The sequence below is a fragment of the Microcebus murinus genome, chromosome 18 (assembly GCF_040939455.1).
Source record: "Microcebus murinus isolate Inina chromosome 18, M.murinus_Inina_mat1.0, whole genome shotgun sequence".
NCBI classification, from domain to species: Eukaryota; Metazoa; Chordata; class Mammalia; order Primates; family Cheirogaleidae; genus Microcebus; species Microcebus murinus.
This window is the reverse complement of record NC_134121.1, coordinates 16645365-16662866: the sequence shown is the minus strand read 5'-3', so window position 1 is coordinate 16662866 and position 17502 is coordinate 16645365. Positions and strand designations below refer to the sequence as shown.

Sequence of the window (17502 nt, the reverse complement as noted above, 5' to 3'; positions counted from 1 at the left end):
AAGATGTTGGGTCTAGAAAGGAGGAGTGTTGTTGTACAAGTGAGAGGAAACTTGTCCTTCCCTGAAAGTTTGCTGAAAGATCAACTCACAATTAAGGCAGATTAACAAGAGAAAGGGTTTATTTACCATGTGCATGGGGAAAATCACAGAGTGATTACTCACTATCCCAATGAAGTTCAAGACTTTTTTTTTTTTTAGGCAGAGTCTCACTCTGTTGCCCCTTCTAGAGAGCTGTGGTCAGCCTAGCTCACAGCAACCTCAAACTCCTGACCTCAAGCAATCCTCCCACCTCGGCCTCCCAGAGTGCCAGGACTATAGGAGTGAGCCACCGCGCCCAGCTTTCAGATATTTTTATACACGCTTTTTAGAAGGCAAGTGGGACAATGAGGCGTATAGGTAATTCTGTTGAGGGCTGATAAACAGTTGCTAGGGAGGATGAATGGATGGGAGAAACAGATTGACTTTCATTGTCAAAAAAGGATTTATGATAAAACTAAGGAAGCTTCAGGGATCCCTCTTAACCCTTGAGGGCTGAAATTTGTTCCACATGAGAGAGAAAGCTAGGTTGCAATCAGGCAGCATTTCCAAAGTGGCTGGGATTCGCTCAGTGTTTATTTTTCCTTTGTTTTTGTTTTTTGTTGAGACCCTGTCTCATAGCATAATGGTGGTTTTTTTAAAGAATTTATTTTTAATTAATTTATTTTTAAAAATTTTTTCTTTTTCTTTTTTTTTTTTGAGACAGAGTCTCGCTTTGTTGCTCAGGCTAGAGTGAGTGCCGTGGCGTCAGCCTAGCTCACAGCAACCTCAAACTCCTGGGCTCAAGCGATCCTCCTGCTTCAGCCTCCGAAGTAGCTGGAACTATAGGCATGTGCCACCATGCCCGGCTAATTTTTTTTGTATATATTAGTTGGCCAATTAATCTCTTTCTATTTATAGTAAGAGAAAGGGTCTCGCTCTTGCTCAGGATGGTTTCAACTCCTGACCTTGAGCAATCTGCTCGGCCTCAGCCTCCCAGAATGCTAGGATTACAGGCGTGAGCCACCGTGCCCGGCCTAAAAATAGAAAGAAATTTAGCCAAACAACTAAAAATAGAAAAAATTAGCTGGGCATGGTGGCACGTGCCTGTAGTTCCAGCTACTCGGGAGGCTGAGGCAAGAGGATCGCATGAGCCCAGGAGTTTGAGGTTGCTGTGAACTAGGCTGATGCCATGGCACTCTAGCCTGGGCAACAGAGTGAGACTCTGTCTCAAAAAAATAAAAATAAAAATAAAATAAAATAAAATAAAGAGATGGGAGTGTCCCTTTGTTGCCCGGGCTGGAATGAAACTCCTAGACTGAGGGATCTGCCTGCTTCAGTCCCCAGAGTAGTTGGGACTATAGGAGTGCACCACTGTCCTTGGTCTTTGGATGGCAGTTTGAATTGCACAGTTCAGATTTTGTTAACATCAATTCACCTTACTCATGGGAGTATTGTTGATTTGTTGAAACGTTTTGTACTACAAGATGCAGGACATGTTACTTATTTCGAGAATCTTTTTGTGCACTCTTTTAGTGAATTATCAGCACACATTAAGTCTCTATTTTGGAGGTTACTTGTAATGGGGCACACTACTACTAAGTTCGGCTTTCTAACAATGACTAATTCGCACACCATGTGTGCAGTGTCAGAGGGCTGTTGGATGCTTGCCAACAACTAGACATCTACCATTTCTTTTCGCCCCTTCGCTCCCAGACCACCTGCTTCCACTCGCCGGACAGTTTTGACCCTCTGTGACCTCTTTGTCATGGCGTTCGCGAGGTGTCTACCAGCTGGGGCTTCCGCAGTCCGCCGCGTGTCGACCTTCCCAAGATGGCGGCGGCAAGGGGGGGGGAAACTGCGCGCAGGGGGCGGGGCTCCGCCGCCGGGGGCGGGGCAGGGAGGCCGAGGGGTCGGGCTGGCGGGCGGGCCGCTTCCGAGGTAGGCAGGCCCAGCGCGCCTGCGCGGAGCGGCCCTGAGCGCAGTGAGGCAGTGGCGGGGAAGGCACCGGAGGGGCCGACGGGTGGGTTGAAGGAGGGAAGCGGGCGAGCGAAGTCCCAGTGCGCGCCGCGGCGGCCCGGGTACCCTCCCCTTCCGGGCGTGAGTGGCTGTGAGAAGAGCTGAACCGAGCGGACCCGCGCCGGCAGCGAGGCGCCGCTACCGCCGTCCCAGCCCGGCCTCCCTCGGCTTCGGCGCTCCGTCGCGGGGCCCGGGTTCCTCAGCACACCGTGCTCCAGCCGCCCCCAGAGCCTGTCCCCGGCCCTTCGAAAGCCCCGGCGCCAGCCCGGGCCCTTGCGAGGAGGATGACGGAGCTGCAGTCGGCACTGCTACTGCGAAGACAGCTGGCAGGTGAGCGGGCGGGCGGCAGGGCGCCGGGCCCGGCCCCGATCGCCGACAGCCGCTGCCGGGTACCTCCTCCCCTCCTGGTCCGGCGGCCGGGAGGGACCGGGCCTGTGAGGGTGGGGACCCCGAGGCTCCGGTCCTGGCCCTGCCCAGGACTTGGCTGGCTCTCCGGAGGGCATTGGGGGCGGGGACGCGCGTCCCAGCCTTGGCTCCCGGACTGGGCCTGACGTCCCGGGGGTCAGAGAGGAGGTTGCCCCCTCCCCCACTGTTCGGTGGGACGTTGCGGGGGAGGGGCCGTGGGTCCCCGGGCGGGCCGCTCTCCTTGGAGGGGCGGGTCCCGGGCTCAGGTGCTGCGGAGGCCGGCGGACCCCGCGGGCCGGCGGGAGTTCTGGGCCCGGCGCGGCTGCGAGTCCCGGCCTGGGTGTCAGAGCCCGGGGCGGGCAGCGAGAGTGGGCGAAAGGGACTGACTCCCGGCCGGGTAGGTGAGGCGCGCAAAACTTCTCCCTGGGCAGCGCTGGGTGCGTGGAGTTGTGGCCGACAACAAAAGCGCCGGCCTCCGCGGCCTCGGCGCGGCGCGCGGGTGTCTGAGAACCTGGCGGGGTGCAGGACGCCGCCTCGCCTGCCTCCGCCTGGCACGGGCTCCGGCTGCGCCGCCTGGCTGGGGGAGGGTAGGAGCGGGCGAGGGGAGAGCCGCTCGCTGGCCGGCTCGGGGCTTTGTGCTCGCCGCGATTCCGGCTCCCGCGCAGGCCTGCAGACCCCCGGGGCTGCGCCCGCCGGCTCCGGCCTGGGGTGGCGGCCGGGGCTGCCTCCCCGGAGGAGCCTGCGTTCCCCCTCCCCCATTGTCCCGGCCTCCGGCCGTTTGTGGCTTCCAGGTTGACTTTTTAGGGGGTTGGCTCCTACTCTGCTAGGACTGTGTGAGCGGAGCATGCGCTCTGGAGACGTACGTGTGCGGAGTGGAAGGGGGGAGGCGGGTTGGTGGCTTCACAATGCCGCCCCACGTGCTGCCAGATTTAAAGAGAAATGAACCAGCAGTTACCCCTGCTGTCCAACGCCCAGCGTGTCATTCTGAGTTCAGGCGACTTCACACTCGCCGCTTTAAAGCTAGCAGCCCCCAGCCCTCTGCAGAAGCCAAAGGCTTGAATGATGAAATGTGTCTTTGAAATAGATTTACTAGGAGTTTGAGGTGTTAGTTAAATCACCTTTATGGCTTCTTAAGGGAAAGGTTGTCAGGGGCTGTTACAGATTGTATAATTAGGTTTATTATTAGACTATGAGCAAGCAGGCTTGGACAAGTGCTAAAGTTCTAGATGCTCAGGTGGAGTGACTTGAAGTGAATGAGAAATTCTAATGATATCACAGTATATTTATCACGAATAATATATTGGAAAAGCAATGAAAGAATACCTTTATTGCATCTTATATTTGCAAACACACCCTTTCTATGTACTTTTCCTTGTTTTGGTGGAATTAAGATTTTCTTTTGTCTTCCTAAGAATTCTTTACTCAGAATAACTTTTTATTATGTGGTGAACTATTAAACAGTATTAAAGTACTAAATCAGGATTAAAACAGTCCTCAATTCTTACATAACTGAAAAAAATAAACATTTTAAAAGGGGCAAAATAAGTTACGCAGTTACTAAGTAAAATATGACTAATAACTTGTTAGAAGTTGCAATAAGTCAAAAGTATTTCCTTCTCATTTATGAACCAACTCTAGATTTTTATGGTCACTTGGTTCAGTTTTGCACTCTTTTTGACAAGATTAATCCCAAATATTGATAAAACACTTCCCAGAGGTCCTTTTTAATGGTTGATTTTCTATAATATACTTTAAAGTAGAGGAGAGGAGGATTTAGTTTGCTATTTTTGAGGCCTCATTATAAAGTTACTTTGCTGCTGATTTCTTGACTTATTGACAGAAACAATGGAACTGTTCTTAATATTTTCTTAAATTTTTGAGGGATTTTAATTAACGTGCTCAAATGTACAGAATAGTAGTCTAAGGCAATTGACATGTAAAAGCATCAAGTGTCTTGGAAAGATTTGATAACTACACACTAAAATAAAGGCCTTGTTTTATTTTAGTATATTGTTTGAACTTTGTGGTTTTTAAAATATCATTTGAAAACAGGAAAGAATAGTAAAGTGTATTTCTTGAAATCATTTAGAATGAACTTTTGGAAGCTTTGATAATAATGCTTTAAAAATATTGAAATGTATTGAACTGAATAGATACACGAACCTGTAATTCTAGCTGCTAGAATTCCAGAAACTTACAACACAGGCCAACAATGACTACCTTTATTGAGCCTCTAGTCTGCCAGTCCTTAATGATTTTAATTCATTACTTGGGAGAATTTATTGGGAGTGTTTTTGCTGGTAACTATAAAGAACAACTACTATTGGCTACTACAACCTGGCTACTTCCAGAGTTGAATAAATTGGTTCCTTAGGTTGCAGAGTTTCTCAACCTTGGCACCATTGGTATTTTGAGCCAATTATCATTGTGGGGCCTGTACTGTGCATTATGGAATGTTAAGCAGTATCCTTGGCCTTTACCCACTAGATGCCAGTAGTATGCCCCCTCAGTTGTGACACTCAAAAAAATGTCTCCATTGCTAAATGTCCTCTGAGGGACAGAATCATCCCAGCTTGAAAACCACTGGATTAAGGTGTTTTAGTGTACACCATTATGACTATTGTGAAGCAAGTGAGAACATCTAACATTCGTGAAATCAAATAGGTTGTATATTTCTTTGTGGATATTATTAGACTGTGACTCCTTGCGAATTCAGTAGCAGCAAATCAGCTTTTGCAGTGTGTTATGTTAAACACCAAGAAGTCCTCCAGCACAAGAGATAATGTTTTTTTTTTCATTTAAAAAAATTTTTTTTTAAGAGACAAGGTCTTGCTCTGTTGCCCAAACTGATGGAGTGCAGGCACTATCATAGCTCACTGCAGCTTTAAACTCCTGAGCTCTAGCAGTGTTCTTGCCTCACCCTCTCTAGTAGCTAGGACTACAGGCACATCATCATGCTCACTAATTTAAAAATATTTTTTAGGCCGGCGCGGTGGCTCACGCCTGTAATCCTAGTACTCTGGGAGGCCGAGGCGGGCAGATTGCTCAAAGTCAGGAGTTCGAAACCAGCCTGAGAAAGAGCGAGACCCCGGTTTCTACTATACATAGAAAGAAATTAATTGGCCAACTGAAAAATATATATATAGAAAAAATTAGCTAGGCATGGTGGCATGCCTGTAGTCCCAGCTATTTGGGAGGCTGAGGCAGCAGGATTGCTTGAGCCCAGGAGTTTGAGGTTGCTGTGAGCTAGGCTGATGCCATGGCACTCACTCTAGCCTGGGCAACAAAGTGAGACTCTGTCTCAAAAAAAAAATTTTTTTATAGAGATGGAGTCTTGTTATGTTAGGTATGTTATCCAGGTTGGTCTCAAATTCCCGACCTCAAATGATCCTCCCGCCTTGGCCTTCCAAAGTGCTGGGATACCAGGCATGAGCTACTGTACTCAGCCAATTTTTTACAATTTTATTTTTTGAAAAGATATTATATGCATTGGAGAAAGAAACGAAGAGTGAAAAAAAGTATAGTCTTTCCACCCTGGCCCCAAGTTCTTTTCATGAAAGCATCCCTCATTGTCAAATGTACATCTTTTCTGATGTTTATGTGGGCTGATGTTTATTGAGGACTAACTTGTATCAGGCACTGTGCTGAGTACTTTACATATATTATCTCATTTAATCCTCTCACTAAGGAGAAAGAGGCTTAGAGAGGCTAAGTAACTTACTCATGATTATATAGGTGCTACTAGTGGTGCTGTTAGAACCAAGACCTTCTATTTTTTTTTTTTTTTGAGACAGGATCTTTGTCACCATGGGTAGAGTGTAGTGGCATCCTTGTAGCTCACTGCCATCTCTAACTCCTGGGCTCCCGTGATCTTCTTGCCTCAGCCTCCTGAGTAGCTGGGACTACAGTGATAAGACCTGCTTATTTTAGCAACTTTTTGTTTTTAGTTGGGTATATTGCCTCCCAGGGAGCAGTAATTAATACAATTGTGAAATAGGATTTTAAATATTTAAATATTCAAAATTAATTTTGTTTTTGCTATCTTAATACAACTTATTGTACAAAATAACACACATTAAGGTTTTTTTTTTTTTTTAGACAGAGTCTCATTTTGTTGCCCAGGCTAGAGTGAGTGCCATGGTATCAGCCTAGCTCACAGCAACCTCAAACTCCTGGGCTCAAGCAATCCTACTGCCTCAGCCTCCCAAGTAGCTGGGACTACAGGCATGCGCCACCATGCCCGGCTCATTTTTTCTATATATATTAGGGCCAATTAATTTATTTCTATTTATGGTAGAGACGGGGTCTTGCTCTTGCTTAGGCTGGTTTCGAACTCCTAACCTCAAGCTATCCGCTCGCCTCAGCCTCCCAGAGAGCTAGGATTACAGGCATGAGCCATCCATCATGTTTGGCCACTTAAAGTGTGTTAAACATCTTGGTGGGGTGAGGTGGCTCACGCCTATAATCCTAGCACTCTAGGAGACTGAGGTGGGTGGATTGTTTGAGCTCAGGAGTTCAAGACCAGCCTGAGCAAGAGCGAGACACTGTCTCTACTAAAAAAATGGAAAGAAATTAGCTGGACAACCAATATATATACATATATACACACACACTAGCCGGGCATGGTGGCACATGCCTGTAGTCCCAGCTACTCAGAAGGCTAAGACAGAAGGATTGCCTGAGCCCAGGAGTTTAAGGTTACTGTGAGCTGGGAAGACACCACGACACTCTAGCCCAGGCAACAGAGTAAGACTCTGTCTGAAATAAAAAAAAAAAAAAAAAAAAAAAAACCCAAAACAAAAAAACAACACACATTAAGTGAGATTCTTAGATAATCATAAAAAAGTGTATTTTAGGCCGGGCGCGGTGGCTCACGCCTGTAATCCTAGCTCTCTGGGAGGCCGAGGCGGGCGGATTGCTCGAGGTCGGGAGTTCAAAACCAGCCTGAGCAAGAGCGAGACCCCGTCTCTACTATAAATAGAAAGAAACTAATTGGCCAACTAATATATATAGAAAAAATTAGCCGGGCATGGTGGCGCATGCCTGTAGTCCCAGCTACTTGGGAGGCTGAGACAGAAGGATCGCTGGAGCCCAGGAGTCTGAGGTTGCTGTGAGCTAGGCTGACGCCACGGCACTCACTCTAGCCTAGGCAACAAAGTGAGACTCTGTCTCAAAAAAAAAAAAAAAAAAAAAAGTGTATTTTAGCCATTGTCAACTGAAGGCCAGCATCCTGCAGAATCAAGGTAAATGTCTTTGAATTTAATAGACTTTGAATTTCATAGACTAAAGGCAGCACTAAGCTTTTTAGTGTTGACAAGTTAACTCTTAGAAAAAATTTTGGACTAGTTGGACTCATTCCCTACCCTAACTCTACTAAATTTTAATATATGACAAGTATTTATTTATTTATTTTTAAAAGCCAGTCAAATTTAGCAGTGGGGGTTGAATACCAACTTTAGTGACACTAATGTTAATAAGTTCTGATAACCCACTACCATCGGACCAGCCATGACAAGTATTTATAAGGAATAAGTAGAAGGTTTTCTTTTTTTTAAGATCACTTGAGGTTTTATTTTTACTTTTTTTTTTTTCTTTTTTGCTCATAACAGACCTGGAGAAACTTGAGGTTTTTAGATTTTCATTAGTTACATTTTCATAGGCATGCATAGACAATCCATGTTTTCATAGGCATTCCAGAACTAGGAAGAAGAATCCCTTTATGCAGGAACAATAAAATAATTGGGCTGCTTTTATTGTAGAAATCTCGATTGTGTATTTTAAAGTAATCTGGTCTGCTGGCTTTGGGTTTACAAAAAATAAAAAAAAAAAAAAAAATAAAGTAATCTGGAAAATTCCAGAATCTGTGACTCCCTGGCTACCCATGTAAGCAGGTTGTTGTGATGAGTGTGTTTTTCAGTGTGCAGTAGAAGTACTGGGGGAGTCTGTAAAAATACAGATTTCTGGCCTCATCTCCAAAGAGTATTAGTCCATAAGTCTTGATGGGGCTCAAGAATCCAATTTTTAAAGCAGCACTTTGGGTGATTGTGAGGCTGGCCATTCTGTGCCACACGATTTGGTGTCCGAAGCTATTGCTCCTCAGGACCATCTGCAGGTATCCTACCTACCTAGTTCATGCTTTTTTGATATGCTGTTTTTCATTATCAGCCCTGGTGTTCATAGGCTATTTAAAGAATATTCTTAAAAGGAGGCATTAAAAAGATTCAGTATGTCTTATTGGCCTTTCTAGACTATATTGGCACTCTGACCTACAATGTTAACAGTCTTAAACAAGCAGAAAGATGGTATCTGGTTATTAACAGTTAACAATTGTTAACTCATTTAGAAGTGGAAGCAAAACCCCCCCACTGCTAAATTTGGCTTTAAAAAATAAAAAAATAAAATAAAGAAATGAAAGCAAAATCTTAAATTTACATTGCATCAAACTAATTTTTTAACAGAGTTTGGGAATTTTTTTTTTTTTTTTTTTTTTTTTTTTGAGACAGAGTCTCCATTTGTTGCCCAGGCTAGAGTGAGTGCTGTGGCGTCAGCCTAGTTCACAGCAACCTCAAACTCCTGGGCTCAAGCAATCCTTCTGCCTCAGCCTCCCGAGTAGCTGGGACTACAGGCATGTGCTACCATGCCCGGCTAATTTTATATATATATTAGTTGGCCAATTAATTTCTTTCTATTTATAGTAGAGACAGGGTCTTGCTCTTGCTCAGGCTGGTTTCGAACTCCTGACCTCGAGCAATCCGCCCGCCTCAGCCTCCCAGAGTGCTAGGATTACAGGCATGAGCCACCGCGCCCGGCTAGCTCAGGCTGGTTTTGAACTCCTGACCTTGAGCCATCCTCCCACTTAGGCTTCCCAGAGTGCTAGGATTACAGGCGTGAGCCACCACCCCTGGCCAAAACATACTTTGTCTTTTGTCTTTTATCATGGTTGATCTCACTTTCTAAATTTGAAATAACTGCTGAATATATTAAAATGTTGAACTAAACTAAGTCTACAATTTATAGGTGTAATATTTATCTGCATATTAGTATAATCTACATTTACTGTAAAGCAGTACCAAAGTATGTAGTTTTATTATGTAGCTTAAGCTAATACACATTATATTTTATGATACTTCCACATATAGCTGTGAAATAAGATGCTTTGATGATGATGATTATTATTTTTGTTGAGACAGAGTCTCCCCCTGTCTCCCTGGGTAGAGTACAGTGGTGTCATCTTAGCTCACTGTGTCCTCCACTCCTGGGCTTGAGCATCCTCCTCATGTCTCAGATTCCCTGGTAGCTGGGACTATAGGCATGCACAACACTTGGCTAATTTTTCTATTTTTAGTAGAGATGGGGTCTCACTCTTCCTCAGGTTGGCCTTGAACTCCTGAGCTCAAGTAATCTTGCCTCAGCTTCCCAGAGTGCTAGTGATTATTATTATTGTTGTTTTTTTGAGAAAGGTCTCTCTCTCTGTCCCCTGAGCTGGAGTGCTGTGGTACTATCATAGCTCACTGTAACCTCTAATTCCTGGGATCCTTCTGCCTTAGCTTCCCAAGAAGTTAAGACTACAGGGACAAGCCACTATGCCTGGCTAAATTTTTTAAAAAGTTTTTTGTAAACACATGGTCTCACTATGACCCAGGCTGGTCTCAAGTCCTGACCTCAAGTGATCCTCCTGCTTCAATTTCCGAAAGTGCTGGCATTATAGGTGCCAGCCTGTCTTAATTATTAATAGAGTGATATATCTATTGTAAAATTTGATAATTGACTTCCTTTTCACTTGGTTGTACTGTCAAGGTGAGTTTCAATCCCTGCATTATTTGGGCTTGGTATGTGAGTGCAAGTTTGCAAGTTTTTTTTCTGGGGGCGGTGAGTATACTACTTGATAGTAAACTGTAGTGTGGTTATGCCCATGCTTCACAAGTAAAATATTAAATGTTTGTTTTAAAAGGGAATCAGTTCAATTTAGGATGAAGAATTTGACCTTCCTTTCTTTCTTTTTTTTGAGACAGAGTCTCACTTTGTTGCCCAGGTTAGAGTGAGTGCCGTGGCGTCGTCAGCTTAGCTCACAGCAACCTCAAACTCCTGGGCTCAAGCAATCCTTCTGCCTCAGCCTCCCCAGTAGCCTGGACTACAGGCATGCGTCACCATGCCCGGCTAATTTTTTCTGTATATTTTTAGTTGGCCAATTAATTTAGTTCTATTTTTAGTAGAGACAGGGTCTTGCTCTTGCTTAGGCTGGTCTTGAACTCCTGAGTGCAAAAGATCCACTGCCTCTGGCCTCCCAGAGTGCCAGGATTACAGGCGTGAGCCAATGTGCCCTGCCAAGCTTGCTTTTAAATAACTTTATCGAATAGGATTTTTTTTTTAAATGGCCTTTATGTGAGGAGACACTCTGTTTTGACTTGCTTTTTTTTTTTTTTTTTTTATTTGAGACAGAGTCTCGCTTTGTTGCCCAGGCTAGAGTGAGTGCCATGGCGTCAGCCTAGCTCACAGCAACCTCAAACTCCTGGGCTCCAGCGATCCTTCTGCCTCAGCCTCCCGAGTAGCTGGGACTACAGGCATGTGCCACCATGCCCGGCTAATTTTTTTTTTTTATATATATATCAGTTGGCCAATTAATTTCTTTCTATTTATAGTAGAGACGGGGTCTCGCTCTTGCTCAGGCTGGTTTTGAACTCCTGACCTTGAGCAATCTGCCCGCCTCGGCCTCCCAGAGAGCTAGGATTACAGGCATGAGCCACCGGGCCCGGCCCTGACTTGCTTTTGTTTTTTAAATTTCATTTTATTTTTTGGTAGAGATGGGATTTTGCTATGTTGCCCAGGCTAGTGTTGAACTCCTGGGTTCAAGTGATCCTCTTGCTTTGGCCTCCCAAAGTGCCGTTATTATAGGTGTGAGCCACTGCACTGACCTTAATTTGCTTTTGAATATGCCTATGCTTTAATTGCATTATTATTTTCTTATTCTTATGTAAGGATGTACTTATTAGGGCTTCTATTTCAAGACAGAGTAGTGCTAGATGAAGAGTTTTTTTTTAAACATGACACCAAAAACATGAGCCATAAAAGGAAATATTGGAAAACTGGACATCATCAAAATTAAAAACTTTTTCTGTGAAAGATCCTGTTAAGAGGATGAAAAGACAAGCTACAAATTGGAAGAACACATTTGCATAGTACATATCTGGCAACTGATTGCAACTAGAGTATATAAAGAACCTACAACAGTGAAAAACAGGCCTGGCACGGTGGCTCACGCCTGTAATCCTAGCACTCTGGGAGGCCGAGGCAGGTGGATTGCTCGAGGTCAGGAGTTGAAACCAGTCTGAGCAAGAACGAGACCCCGTCTCTACTCTAAATAGAAAGAAATTAATTGACCAACTGATATATATAGAAAAAGTAAGCCGGGCATGGTGATGCATGCCTGTAGTTCCAGTTACTCGGGAGGCTGAGGCAGCAGGATCGCTTGAGCCCAGGAGTTTGAGGTTGCTGTGAGCTAGGCTGACGCCACAGCACTCACTCTAGCCTGGGCAACAAAGTGAGACTCTGTCTCAAAAAAAACCCAAAAAAACAAAAACCCCAGTCTATTTAGAAAATAGATAAGAACAGACATTTCACTGAAGAAGACATACATACAGCAAATAAGCAAATGAAAAGATGTTCAGCATCATTAGATATTAGGGAAGTGCACATTGAGACCACAATAAAATATCACCACATACCTATTATTTACAGTTAAAAAAATGATAACACTAAATGCTGGCAAGGATACAGAGAAACATGATCTCTTATGCATTTCTGGTAGGAATGTAAAATGCTTCAGCCACTATTAAAGTTTGCAGTTTCTTATAAAACTAAATTATGTACTTAATACACAACCCATCAGTTGCACATTTGGATATTTAGTTCAGAGAAATGGAAACTTAAGTCTTCACAAAAACCTGTATGTCAACGTTCATAGTAGCTTTATAATATCTTTTTTTTTTTTTTGAGACAGAGTCTCACTCTGTTGTCCAGGCTAGAGTGTCATGGTGTCAGCCTAGCTCACAGCAACCTCAAACTCCTGAGCTCAAGCAATCCTTCTGCCTCAGCCTCCTGAGTAGCTGGGACTACAGGCATGCACCACCATGCCTGGCTAATTTTTTCTGTATATTTTTAGTTGGCCAATTAATTTCTTTCTATTTTTAGTAGAGACAGTGCTTCGCTCTTGCTCAGGCTGGTCTTGAACTGCTGAGCTCAAGCAATCCTTCCTCCTTGGCCTCTCAGAGTGCTAAGATTACAGGCGTGAGCCTCTGCGCCAGGCCAGTAATATCGTAAAACTGGAAATAACTGAAAGGTCCTTTAGTGGATGAATAAATGTATGGTGTGTTACACCTATACCATGGAATATACTATGCAGCAGTAAAAAAGACACAAACTATTAATACATAAAAGTTTGGATGATCTCAAAGGAATTATGCTAAATTCTAAAAGCTAATCTCAAAAGGTTACATACTGCAAAATTCTATTTGTGTAAAAGTATTTTTCTTGTAGTAAAACAAAAACCACATAATGAAAGCTAGGATCTTAACCATTTTTAAATCTTAACCATATTGTACAGTTCAATAGTGTTAAGTATATTCACATTGTTGTGAAACTGATGTCTAGAACTTTTTCATCCTGCAAATCTGAAACTCTATTTATTAATTTATCCTTTTCTCCTTCCCCAGGGTGGAGATGGGGGAAACCATCATTCTCCTTTGTTGTATGAATTTGACTACTTTAGGTACCTTACTTAAGCAGAATCATGCAGTGTTTTTTTTGGTGACTCGATTATTTGACTTAGGGTAATGTCCTTAGGAGTCATCCATTTTGTAGCATATGACAGAATTTCCTTCCTATTAAAGGCTGAATAGTGTTCCATTGTATGAATATCTATCACATTTTATGTATCTGTTCATCTGTGGATGGACATTTGGGTTGCTTCTACCTCTTGGCTTTTTTGAATAATGCTGCTGTGAACACAGATGTGCAAATATTCTCTTTGAGACCCTGCATTTGACTTTTTGGGATACATACTCAGAAGTGGGGTTGCTGTATCATATGGTAGTCCTATTTTTCATTTAATAGACTTTTTAAAGAGCGGTTTCAGGTTCTCAGTAGAATTGAGTAGAAAGTATAGAGATTTCCCATATACCTTCTGCCATACGTACATCACCCACCAGAATGTAACATTTGTTTTTTATTTAATTTTTTTCTTTTTTAGTTCTGTGTGTCAGTTGAAACAGAATGTAACATTTGTTACAATGGAGAATTTACTTTGGATAGTGCTATTTTAATTTTTTTGCAGAATCTCTGTATTGTTTTCTATAGGAGTTGCATTACTTTATTTTTATTTTTTTGAAACAGAGTCTCACTCTGTTGCCCAGGTGGGAGTGCTGTGGTGTCAGGCTAGCTCAGAGCAATCTCAAACTCCTGGGCTCAAGTGATCCTTGTGCCTCAGCCTCCCGAGTAGCTGGAACTACAGGCATGCGCCACCATGCCTGGCTAATTTTTTCAGATATATTTTTAGTTGGCCAATTAATTTCTTTCTATTTTTAGTAGAGTCGGGAGTCTCACTCTTGCTCAGGTTGGTTTCTAACTCTTGACCTTGAGCAATCCTCCTGCTCAGCCTCCCAGAGTGCTAGCATTACAGGCGTGAGCCACGGTGCCTGGCCTTGTATTTAGGTCTTTAATTCATTTTTAGTTTTTATCTCTCTGTGTGTGTATGTGTGTGTATATATATGTGTGTATATATATATATATATTTTTTTTTTTTTTTTTGAAAGAGAAGTTTCACTCCCTTGCCCCAGGTAGAGTGAAGTGTTGTCATTATAGCTCACGGCAACTTCAGACTCTCTGGCTCAAGCCATCCTCCTGCCTCAGCATCCTGAGTAGCTGAGACTACAGGCAGGTACCACCATGCCTGGCTAATGTTTTCTATTTTTGGTAGAGAATGGCGTCTTGTTCTTGTTAAGGCTGGTCTTGAACTCCTGACCTCTAGTGATCCTCCTGCCTCGTCCTCCCAGAGTGCTGGGATTACAAATGTGAGCAACTGTGCCTGGACAGCATTTTGAATTAATTTTTGTATATGATGTAAAGATAAGGGTCCAGTTTCATTCATTTGCTTGTGTATATCCAGTTTTCCCACAACCATTTTAAGAGACTAGACTCCCCTTTCTACATTGGGTGCTCTTGGTACCCTCATGGAAAATTCTTGAAATGACAAAATTATAGTACTGGATAATAGAGTAGTGGTTTTCGGGGATCAGGAACATGAGCGTTGTGTGGTTGTAAGGTAACAGAAATCTTTGTTGTAATGAACAGTTTTGCATCTTGATAGTCACTACACAAATGTGTAAATGTTATAAAATTGTGTAGAGCTACACACACACACAAATGAATACTAAAATCTGAATATAGTAGTCTCTCCTTATCCTTGAATGATAAATACTTTCCAGGACCTCCAGTGGATGCCTCAAACTACAGATAGTGCCAAACTCTATGTTTTCTCCTATATATATATCCCTGTGATAAAGTTTAATTCATAAACTAGGCACGGTAAGAGTAACACGGTAAGATTAACAATAATAATAATGAAATCGAACAATTATAACAATATGCCAGCATCACTACTCTTGCACTTGGGCTATTATTAAGTTAAATAGAGATTACCTGAACACAAGCACATGAATACCAGTGAGATTCCATCATGCATTCAGAAAAGCGCATCATTTAAAACTTATGAATTGTTTAATTCCGGAATTTTCTATTTAATATTTTTGGAATGAGTTTGACCACAGGTAACTGAAATTGTGGATAAGGGAGGGGCTACTGTAAAGTGTGTCAACTGTACCAATGTCAGTTTCTTGGGTTTGATAGTGTGCTAGATGTTAGCATTGGGGAGAAACTGGGTAAAGGGTATAAGAGACCTTTCTGTATTATTTTTTTCATTGTCCTATGACTATATTTAAAAATAAAAAGTTTTTAAAAAGTCACTTGTAACCAAGCATTTTTATCAATCTTTTTTCAAGTAGAGAACTTTTAAAAACTTAACTATTCATAGTTATAAACATAGCAACATAGTTGCCATGTTAACACTTTCAAGGAACAGGAAGTTGAAATAGAAAAATATGTAGTTTGAGATAGAGTCCAGCTTAATTTTTAGTCTTTGTTTTGTTTCAACTTGTGTTATTTGGAAAATGGAGTGAAGGATCAGCGTAAAAGTGTATTTATTGAGCTCTTGTATGCAGTTGCATTAACATGCTGAAGTACTACAAAGGTAATTCATCTCTTATCACTACCTTGAACTGTTACATTTAGTAACACTATGTAAACAAAGTTACAATGCAGTATGATAAGCGAATATATACATGTTCAAGGAACAGAAAGTAACCCTGAGGAAGGAGTGATTAATTATAGGGGAGTATAGGGAGATCAGAGAAGTCTTCACTGGAAAAAGACTATATTTGGATTCAGCAGAATCAAGACTTCAGTTCTCTTAAGAGCCTTAAGTTATATTAAAAAAGAAAAAAAACTTTGTATTCATGGGGGTAGAGAAAACAATTATTAGAATTAGTTGGCATGACAAGACAAATCTAAAGTTGACTGATTTAAAACAAATGTATGTTTCTGAGAGACTGTTCGCCTTATTGCTGATAAAAGTAGTAAATAAATTTGTAAGAAAATAGTCTGAGTACAGCTCTCAAGGGATGGCATCAGTTTGTAATTAAAAGTTATAAAAGACCTAAGCATGCTCACTTTATGGACATGGAAACTTATTTAAAGGAGGTACAGGGCAGGAAGGAAACTTCTGTCGTTGAGTACCCTGTCACATAGTCTTCATCGTCCTAGGACTTTGCATATGTGGTTACATTCTCACAGCAAATCTTTGAAGTAAATATAGAAATGGATACTTTCACCGAGCTAACCCTGGCAAATGCTGATGGAGCTAGCTGGCATAAACAAGTCTGTTTACTGATGAAACTTGAGTCCTTTCCATATCAGAGTGGTTTCTTTAACATTTTGGGAGTTCTTAGACTCCTTTGAGAATCTTGTAAGAGTTAAAACTCCTCTGAGAAAAGTATACACACATAATTTTGGGTATATAATTTCAGAAGGTTCTCTGATCTCTGGAGTGAAGCTCATTTATGCATATCTAATGCTGTCTCTTACATCATTCATTCAGCAAATTTGAGGCCAATTTTGTGTGCTATAAGGATGCCAAATGAATAAGATACTGTTTTAGTATTCCAGTAACTTGTAGTCTGTAGAACTATAAGTTCCATAAGAGAGCTGCTTTCGGGTGATAGAAATAATCAGGGAAAGCTGGCTCTACCAGTCTGATTCATGGAGGGCTTTGAGGAGGAATTGGTGGCATTTGTGCTTCACCTTTAACCCTTTGCACTCGGATGTTGAGTGTGGATAATGTCGAGTGCATAATGAGAAAAAAGCAAGTGAATGCAAAGGGTTAAAAAGATCTATAAAATTTGATCACGTAGAAATAGGGAAGTATTTAAGACTGAGGAAAAAAAACAAGCAAATCCGAAGGCTTATGCTGTAAAACAGTTCGGTGTTATTGAAGTGTATGGTAAACTTAACTAGTGGGAAAACAGTATTTGGAAAGGTTGGTGTTTGTAGAAGACCTTAAAAATGCTAGGGTAGGTTGGGTACGTTGTTGTATGCTTGTGATCCCAGCACTTCTGGAGGCCTAGGTGGGAGGATTGCTTGAGGCCAGGAGTTTGAGATCAGCCTGGGTATTATAATAAAGAGAATTGACTCTGCAAAACATTAAAACATTAGCTGGGCATGCTGTTGTGTGCCTGTAGTCCTAGCTACTGGGGAGGCAGAGGCAAGAAGATCACTAGACCCCAGGAGTCTGAGGCTGCAGTGAGCTATGATCATCAGGCTGCTGCGCTCCAGCATGGGGGACAGAGCAAGACCCTGTCTCAAAAAAAAAGAAAAAAGAAACAAAACTGGATTATAAAATTCTATTTAAGAAGGGGGAAAGTGATGTGATCAAAGTGCTTTGGAACAATGCTGCTC

At 42.5% G+C, this 17502-nt stretch overlaps 1 protein-coding gene and 1 long non-coding RNA gene across 2 annotated transcripts in view; both read left to right on the top strand.

Moving 5' to 3' along the window:
• Positions 1–383: 383 nt before the first annotated feature.
• The window catches only part of UBE2G1 (ubiquitin conjugating enzyme E2 G1), a 105411-nt gene continuing 88292 nt past the window's right edge, over positions 384–17502 (top strand). The window contains 5 exon segments of the mRNA XM_012779190.2: positions 384–396; positions 1798–1956; positions 2121–2213; positions 2216–2305; positions 2308–2364. Coding sequence (XP_012634644.2) covers positions 384–396; positions 1798–1956; positions 2121–2213; positions 2216–2305; positions 2308–2364 — 412 coding nt within the window.
• On the top strand, positions 5704–8278 carry LOC142861923 (uncharacterized). Its single transcript, XR_012913037.1, has 2 exons — positions 5704–8005; positions 8066–8278. It is a non-coding gene; the product is annotated as an uncharacterized LOC142861923 (long non-coding RNA).